Below are 9696 nucleotides of genomic sequence, written 5' to 3'. Positions count from 1 at the left end.
AGGATTCAGCAGAGGCAGAGCAGGGAACAGAACAGGCAGACAACCAAAACACACTGCTTGGGGAGCAGCAGGCGCGACAGGAGAGGTCTGCTGCGCCATGTGGGTTTCTCCTTGGCTGGCTGGGAATCGAACCTGCGCTGCAGAGGCTGCAGACAGCTTCATAGTGCTGCGCTCAACCCGCTGCACCACCAGGGAGCCCCGAAAAAAATTCTTAAGAAAAAATTTTAACTCCCTCAGCATTCAAAAATGAACAAGGAATAGGAACCCCTCATGCACTTATTGTTGAGGCCTATTTTTTGTAGGTCCTAAACTCAGAAAATGAATTAAAGAGATATAAGGCAGGCTCTCTCATATTTCTCTTTTCTATAATGAGAAATGCAATATTTTTTTTTTAAAGAATCATTTATCTATGTATACAAGCACTGGGTACAGTCAGAAGCGCAGGAGAGTGAGAGAATTCACTAGAGCCAGAGCGGGGAACAGAACAGGCAGACTGACGAAATACACTGCTGAGAAGAGCAGCAGGCATAGCAAGAGAGGTCTGCGTGCCATGTGGGACCCTCGCCAGAGGCCGGGGATCGAACCGGCGCTGCAGAGGCTGCGGGCAGCTTCACAGCCTAGCGCTCAACCGCTGCACCACCAGGGGAGGCCCTGCAATAATTTTTAAACTTTGTACTAATTATGTATAATCTAGTATTATCTCTTCCTCAAGAAGATTCTGGCTCTTACCACTTGACTCCCAATTTAAAATTTAAAGATCACAAAGATGAACAGAGACAAAATAGCTAAAAAAATTCAAGTTAAAATAAAAAGCAAAGGCTACAAAGACAGTAAGGCAATAAGCTATTGTTAAGAAAGAGCTATTGTTGGGCCTCCCTGGTGGCACAGCGGTTGAGCGCTGGGTTGCGAAGCTGCCCGCAGCCTCTGCAGCACCGGTTCGATCCCCGGCTGCTCCCCGGCCATCGGAGGAGGGTCCCACATGGCGTGCAGACCTCTCCTGCAGAGCCCGCTGCTCCCCTCAGCAGTGTACCTCGGTCCTTCTGCCTGTTCTGCTCCCCGCTCTGGCTCTGGTGGATTCTCTCACCCTCTCACACTTCTGACTGTACCCAGTGCCTGTATAAATAAATAAATAAATCTTAAAAAAAAAAATTGAAAAAAACAAACAAAAAAAAAGATGTGGGTTTAAAAAAACAAGTCTGTGGATGTGACAGTGGGAAGTTGAAGAAAGTAGCATTGAATGTTTTTCACAGAGTCAGCTGACCAAAGAAATGAAGTAATTCTGCTAGCTAGACAGAGTCCAGTGATCATGAGGCAACAGTGGCTCCTTTCTACCCAGATCTGTGACTTTCAGGTCAGGGACGTAGCACACTTTGCCTATTTTCTTCAGCTGCATTTAATTATTTGAGCCTCTAAAGGCTTTGTCCACATCTCAAAAACTGTGTTTACTATAATTTGGCATTATATTTTTTCCCTACTAGGACATAAAACCCCTCAGTAAAGTGATGGCTTCTTCACACTGAAAGTACCTAGTTTTTGAATGAAGTACCACACAAATATTTTTGCATTTATTAAATATATCAAGTGACTCACTGAAAAATTGACTTGTTTCAAGAATAAGACAGCATACATTGTATAATCAAGACATTGAACACCCAGAAATTAAAGGACAATTAAGAACCACAACCACCCAAATTTATCTGTTACATAAATTTAGTCCTATCATGAAGGCTAGGTATTTCTGGTCATCCTACTTAAAAACTAAAGAATGGTGGCCCTGAAAATTGATGAGAAAAAGGAAATGAATACTTAGTAATCATCATCATCTGCAAGACATACCTCATTTCAGTGATGTAGCTCAGAACTGAATCATACCATCAGGCCATCTGAGAAGACACACAACTTTCTTTCTAGACCTCTATTGCTGTTGTCAGGGTCCTATAATTTAATGTAGTCAATCTAGTTATATATGTTAGTTGTATTAAATAATAGCTATTTTATAGATATTTTATAGGTGAAAATATTTAAAAATCCTAAGTACCAAGTGAAAATAACTCTCTACTAGGAAATTACTGAAAATCTAGGCAGCAGTCATTTTCAGACAATTCATCACCCACGAAACAAATTTTGGAGGACTACATTAACTTTTACTATACATTTAATCTTAATTTTCTATTTCAACATAGTACTTGATATGCATCTACTTTTCCTTTAACTCACTGTTTCAGCCAAAACCACAAGTATTTGAAATTAAATTTGAACAAGAATTATAGCTTACGCCTGTCCCAATGTGTCTATCTAGACAGAAGAAAAGGCAAAGAAAAGAGGAATTCACCTTTTTTCATATATCACTGATGACCTCGGATATCCCATCTTATCTTCTGCCCTCAAACTAGGATTTATGCTATCAGCTCCCTTGGTTGTCAGGCCTGCAGATTCAGACTGAATTACACTACCAGCTTTCCTTCATCTCCAGCTTGTACAGTGGGTGGTGAGATTTCTCAGCCTCTGTAATCAAATGAGCCAATTCCTCTTGTCAAGTGTGTATGTGTATGAGAGAGAGAGAAAGAGATCTCCTGTTGGTTCTGTTTCACTGATGAACCTGGGCTTATATAGTGTTCTCATAACTATTATAGATAGACATTTTACTGGCACTTCCCTTATAACACCCTACTAAAAACCTAAAGGAAATATACTTTTTTGAAATCTTAGTATTACATAAAAAGTTGAAATTTATTGCAATAGTTCTGAAATCCTTCATAAAAAATTATTTGATTAAACACACAGTGGAATTTTCAGTTTCTATCTGGCTGTTAAGGACATTAGTATCAGAGAAATTCACATTACTGTATTTAAACAGTTCAGGTTATTTTCAGATTACAGTTTTATAACATATGTTCAAAATCCCACTGGTTCCTCCTTGGCAGTCTGATAAGAGCTGGAACTGATATATTTCAAAGGTAATTTCTCTAGGAGTTCTCCTAACAAAAATCATGCAAAACCAACTGAAAGTCAAATAATTATATTTTAATGTGGGCAACAGTTATTTAATTATATTAGTATTAATTCAAAAGCTTATAAATAGGCTGCTAGGGATTGGCGGATTGGCACTATGTCAACTATCAACATGAATCTTTCCATTGCTTTCTCTGGCCACCCAGCAACATTTTGATTTCCTTCTCCCATTACAGGTAGATAAAGGTCAAAAATGCCTAAGCAAATACAAAGAAGTGATGTTTGCACAGTATTTCATTTTTATTAACAGCTTCTAATGTTTTTCTCAAATATGAGTGTTTCTTTTTATATTTCCATGTAAAGTAAAAATCATTTGTATTAAGTACTTCTTCACCTGAAAAAGACTTAAGTAAACAATAATTAAAATATTTGGTATTTTAGTTGTATCTATACTTCTCTAACTGAAAGGTCTTTTCATGACAAGGTTTTCCTTTTATTGCTTTATTTACTTGGGATTCTAAGACATAACAAACCAAGAGGTCATAGCTTTCCCTCAAATTACACATATTACACATATTGTAAAAGTACTATTAAATAAAATAGTTAAAAATTGAATTAAATATGACTACATATATTTAAGAACTGAAAGGATTAATAGAACACAAAGAAACCAAGTAAGTTTCTAGAGTTTGAAAACCAATAAAGCCTATTATTTATTCTCTAAAAGCCAACAGACTTATTTCTTTGGTAGCTATTAAAGTAGGCATGGCATTTGCGGAGGATTTTTAGGACAGTAATACTGGTCTGTATATTACAATGGTCACTACGTGTCAGCATGTATTTGTTAAAACTCATACAAAACAGAACATCGAGAATGAATCCTAATATGAACTACAGACTTTGGGTGATAATGATATGTCAAAGTCAGTTCACTGACTTTAACAAAAGTACCACATTGGTACAGGATGTTGACTGCAGGGAAAGACAGGCATATGCGGAGGTGGGGTGGATATGGGAAATCTCTGTACTTTTCCCTTCAATTTTGCTATAAACCTAAAACTGCTCTAAAAATAAGCAGTTATTGACTTAAAGATTCAAAACATTACTACACAAAGTGATTTCTCAAAAAGTCCATGCAAGTACTGACCAATACGCCATTTTCCACAACCCCAATAGGTGCGTGCGTATTTTTCAAAATGCGCAGTGCCAGAGTATACCTGTCAGTACCATCAGTATACTATAAAATCCAGGCAGCAGAAGTAAAGGAGATGTAAAGGACATGTTGTCACTTGAGAAGGTTGTAGCTAGGAAAAGGGGAACAAAGTGTTTAATTGGGAAAATTATAATGAGATACACAGGACATAGGAACTAGAATGGAGAGGGTATGCTTAAGCTACAGCAAGGCACCTGTGAACTAAAATATCACCATCTATTTCTTGGCATGTGTGGGACAAATGAAGAGAGAAAAAACATGGAAGTCTATGAACACAGAGTGCATGGTCTACACTTAGTCACAAAAAATAAAGACATATTTTCCAAGGGATAGCATTTTTTGTTTCTTAAAAAAAAAAAAAAACCTATTCATTTTGGTCATCATTTTTATGACAAATTAAACTGAAATTATGCGCAAATACTGAGTCCTAATGAGTACCTAAAAAAAACTGCAACGGAAAATATTTATTTGCCACACAATGATACCACGTAACACCATAGGAAGTGATATTGTGGCTTATAGCGCAATAAAATATAAAAGCCTTAAAAACAAGGCAGTGATTATCATGAAACATTCAATCTGCCATTAAGGCTCATTTAATTCTGCTAATTAGGATGGGCCATATGGGTGATAAATATTATTTCAAATCCAAATGAAATAAGAAGTGAAATATTTGAGGGAGGAAAACAGCAAAATGTGTGCATACTGGTATCAATTACACTTCAGCATCTGGCGTTCTCCTTTATTCTTGCCAAAATACAGTTTTCTATTTCCAAGGTTTCTTGGAGGTAAATAACTTAGAAAGTGCCAATGTGATGCTTTATGTATAAGAAATGATAATCACTGGGCACAAATTTTCCCCAAATATAAAAGAATTGCAGTTGTTGAATTTTTGCCTTCTGAGAATATGGAGTAAGAGGTAAAGAGTGGAGTCGAGATCTAATCAATATTGACTAGCATTGAATCAGTCAATAGTAAAGTCTTCTTAATGTCTGATAGTAATAACAGACTCGGAATACTAGCTTTTGAATATCTAGGAAAAGCTCACAAATAAACCACAACATAGCAATCAACTACGTATGACTGATATTCTCACTAATTTAATTTTATAATTTATTTGCCCGAGTAATACTACCCCTTTATTTGATTGCCTGTTTTCGCAGTTTCTTTACTTTGGATCCCAGACATAATTCATCCCATTTTTTTTAAATCAGGTTTAATTTTCTATCAGATGGATTGTATACTACAATTATGGTCTCCATAAATGAACTGATAAATATATTGACTTGTCACTTCTCATGGTAGCAAACTGAAATCATAAGTCTTCTAAAAGAAAGTCAAGGTCTTCACCAAATTAATGTGTGAAGTCTTCATGATGGATTTAATTTGTGCCATTTGACAACAACTTTTTCTGGATTTGTAATTGTCTCTTTCCACTGGTTCACTGCTTCCATGTTATTACTGTGTTCACTTATCCAAATCTGCAAAGAAACAGTACAAATATTTAACTTGACACATGATGATAACTGAATTCTGTTTATTACTTTTGTCTTTCATCAATAAAGAAGTTCCAACCAGTTCTATTAAAACAAAACATCATACATAGGAGATGTGATTTTTGTAGCAACACTAAATTTTAATTTATAATGAAGAATTTTACTCTATTAAACTTTAATTCTATTCTATATTTCCACTGTTAAACCAACTGTTAATATGCATAGAAAAGCACAAAGAAAGAATTCAAGATAAAAATTCCCTACTTACCTGGCCCACAGACTGTTTTCTTCTTACAGAGCTTCGACTATAAAGCTTAATGAGAAAAATAATTTCTTTTTCATTCTGTGTAAGTGGAAAAATCATAGTCTCTCCCCACTTTACTCTTCCACTGGAGGCCTTCAGTAAGCGAGTCTTCTTCTTATAAATCAACTCTCCTGAGCTAAACATTGCCACTTTCACAAAAAAACCTTAAAAAAAAGAAGAAATTTACATATAAGATTTTATTTAAGACACCATATATTGTATTTTATCTATCTATTGTTTGTTGTAAAAATATAAATAAGGCACTTCTAAAGATCTGATGAGTGGGACCTCCCTTGTGGTGCAAGGAATTAAGGTGCAGCACTATGAAGCTATATGCAGCCCCTGCAATATGAGTTCAATCCCCGGCCAGGGAGGTGACCCACATGGCACAGCAGACCTCTCCTGTCTCGCCTGCTGCTCCCCTCAGCAGTGGATTTAAGTCAATCTGCCTATTCTGTCCCCACAGTGTCTTTGGTGAATCCTCTCACCACTGCCCCTACTCCGCCAGCCTATACCCCAGTTCTTGTATGCATAAATCTTTTAAAACATTAAAAAAAAACTTAAAAAAAAGATATGATGAGCTATTGTCATAACAGTAAACATCTCTAGTAAACTTTTTGATTTTTATTACACTTTACAAATGTCTACTGTAAGTGCAAGTGAATTTAATTTTCCTCTATCCTATAATGCCAATAAAGTCTGGAAATGTATGATAAATAACAATGAGCAGCAAAGAAGTACACACTAAAAATGACCACACAAAAGAGAGGTACCAACACTTCAGGCAGCAGGAAGAATTTATTTCACAGTTTTATATAGGTAAAATTCTTTGCCTGAGACTTCAGTAGTAAAACATATACCTGCCAGAGAAAATCTGTTCTTTAAAAAAACTTGAGATGTGGAACTTCCAGTAATGGTAACTGGTACAACAGTTTACATAAATGAACCCTCCTATAGATAACAATGACGAAGCATAGAAAAAATTATTAAAAACAATTGGTGAAGACACTAAAGCGTGACAAAAAAGCAGGAAGAATTTGGAGAAGGGTCAACTCTTAAAAGATGGACACTACACCAGATTTATACAGCTTTATCAGATTTATACAGCTTTTAACATAAGCTCATCCCCCATTTTATTGACACACAGTGCCTACCGTCAAGTAGAATGCACAAATTAATTTGAGCAGTCAGAGGATTGAGCTGGGACTACTAACAATTGTCAGAATGTAAGGAGGGAACTCCCAGGAAGGAAGCATCCACAAAGTGTGAGGACTAAGTCTGAATGTTAAAAATATAAATGGAGATCACTAGTAAACCTGATTAGTTTTTGTTACAGGAAGACATGTAATATAATCAACTGCATCCAGCAGTCTCTACTGTTGTCCTTATTTCTTAGAATTAACTCTGCGCACTCTTAGTAATTTACTCGTCAAGTTGGCCCCTATTTGCATATTTGTTATCTTAGGATTATTCCATCTGTCTACATAAGTGCTAAGTAGTCCACAGGCATTTTCTGTATGTGCTATCCTTTCTATTTTGATATCAAGAGTAAGTTAACCTCATAGATTACATTTTACATGCTCTGGGACAGCTTATATAAAAATTGTATGTGCCTTTAAAGTTTGGTAGAACATGGCACTAAATCATCTCAGCCTGCTGTTTGTCTTTTCTTTTTTCTTTTTTTTTTTTTTTTGTTTAAAGATTTATTTATTTATTTGTTTGTTTATACATACAAGCACTGGGTACAGTCAGAAGCACGGGAGGGTGAGAGAATTCACCAGAGCCAGAGCGGGGAGCAGAGCAGGCAGAAGGACTGAAGTACACTGCTGAGGGGAGCAGCGGGCGGCAGGGAAGGTCTGCGCGCCATGTGGGACCCTCCTCTGGTGGCCGGGGAGCAACCGGGGATGGAACTGGCGCCGCGTAGACTGCGGGCAGCTTCGCAACCCAGCGCTCAACCGCTGCGCCACCGGGGAGGCCCTTCTTTTTTCTTTTTTTTAAAGATTTATCCATCCATACACACAAGAACTGCGGTACAGGCCAGAGGCGTGGGGGTGAGAGGAATCACCAGAGACAGAGTGGGGAACAGAATAGGCAGACTGACTGAAACATACTGCTGAGGGGAGCAGCGGGCGAGTCAGGAGAGGTCTGCTGTGCCATGTGGGCAGCTCCCTGGCTGGGGATCCAACTCGTGCTGCTGAGGCCGCGGATAGCCCCATAGGCTGTGTCTTAACCCCTTGCACCACCAGGAAGGCCCCCCTGCTGCTTTTCTTAGAGGCAATTCTTTTTTTTTTTTTTAAAGATTTATTTATTTATGCATACGAGAGCTGGGGTACAGGTGGATTGAATGAAATACACTGCTGAGGGGAGCAGCGGGCAAGACAGGAGAGGTCTGCTGCGCCATATGGGTTGCTCCCTGGCCAGCTGGGGATCAAACTAGTACTGCAGAGGCTGCAGATTGCTTCATAGTGCTGTGCTTAACCCCTTGCACCACCAGGGAGGCCCTCTTAGAGGCAGTTCTTTAATTACTTTTACCTGGTTATTGTTTTATTTAATTTTCTCTGTCTTTTGGAGTGAATTTTAATAATTTTTTCCAGAAAAAATAAATTATTTTATACAGATGTCCAAATGATTGGTATAGTTATAAATGGTATTATTTTGTCCCTTATTAAATCTCTTCCGAATTTGAAACTAGATTCTCTTCCTTGTTCAGAATATCATTCATATCTTATTTTTTGCTTGAACTAACCTACTATAGGTTTGTCTATTTTAATGATCCAAAGACTAATTTTTATTATGTCTTTTGTTGTCTGTTTATCAACTTCAACTTTAGCTTTAATTCCTTATTTTTACTTTCCTTTATGTTTCTTGTTTTTCTAGTTTCTTGACCTGAATGTTCCATTGCATTTATTTGCTGCAAATGGCATTAGTTTATCTTTTTTGATTGCTGACTAGCATTCCATTCTGTACATATACACCATATCTTCTTTAGGAACACTCTTGTCCCACTCTTACTTCCTGAGGTAGAACTGACCTCCAACCTCTAGCTCTAGGGGCGGCCATGTGAGTCAGGTCTAGACAAGCAAATTATCAGAACCCTGAATATGCCAGGGTACAGGGAAGGGGGGAAAAGTGTTTCAAGGTTCATGTTTGACATGTTTGGTTTTTAAAAACTAAATTTCTAGTTACCAGAGTATACGAAGAAGGACATAGACCTAGAGAAACAATAAATTATCTGGGCTGTGACAAACATATTCACAGTCCTCTGGACAATCTATCTATATTAAATAAGTTAGACAAGGAATAGCATCAAATGCAGAGAGCATATAACTGGATAAGAATCAAAAGACCAGTGAATTCAGGTACATATATGATAGCTAAAATCAGAAGTCCAACATGGTCTTTTAAGTTAAAAATATTTAATTGTCGGGGCCTCCCTGGTGGTGCAGGTGGTTGAGCGCAGCGCTGTGAAGCTGTCCGCAGCCTCTGCAATTCTGGTTCAATCCCCACCAGCCTCAGAGCAACCCACATGGCAAGCAGACCTCTCCTGTCTCTCCCGCTGCTCCCCTCAGCAGTGTATTTCGTCAGTCTGCCTGTTCTGTTCCCCGCTCTGTCTCTGGTGAATCCTCTCACCCTCCCATGCATCTGGCCTATACCCTGGCTCTTGGATAAACAAATCTTTAAAAAAATATTTAATTGTCATTGTTAATCACCACTGTCATAAAATGTAGGGA

At 37.7% G+C, this 9696-nt stretch overlaps 1 protein-coding gene across 4 annotated transcripts in view; it reads right to left on the bottom strand.

The window, feature by feature from the left end:
- Window positions 1–1418: 1418 nt before the first annotated feature.
- Window positions 1419–9696, bottom strand: part of TC2N (tandem C2 domains, nuclear) — a 40031-nt gene continuing 31753 nt past the window's right edge. For all 4 annotated transcript variants that reach the window (XM_054692814.1, XM_037504035.2, XM_054692816.1 and 1 more), the window contains exons 12-13: window positions 5930–6129; window positions 1419–5646 (exon numbers count right to left, since the gene is read on the bottom strand). In XM_054692814.1, coding sequence (XP_054548789.1) covers window positions 5536–5646; window positions 5930–6129 — 311 coding nt within the window. In that variant the 3' untranslated portion in view covers window positions 1419–5535. The remainder of the gene's footprint in view (window positions 5647–5929; window positions 6130–9696) is intronic.

Source organism: Talpa occidentalis, unplaced genomic scaffold (assembly GCF_014898055.3).
Source record: "Talpa occidentalis isolate TD23 unplaced genomic scaffold, MPIMG_talOcc4v2.1 talOcc4.11, whole genome shotgun sequence".
Taxonomy (NCBI): Eukaryota; Metazoa; Chordata; class Mammalia; order Eulipotyphla; family Talpidae; genus Talpa; species Talpa occidentalis.
The sequence above is the reverse complement of the archived record's forward strand: the minus strand, read 5'-3'. Positions and strand labels throughout refer to the sequence as shown.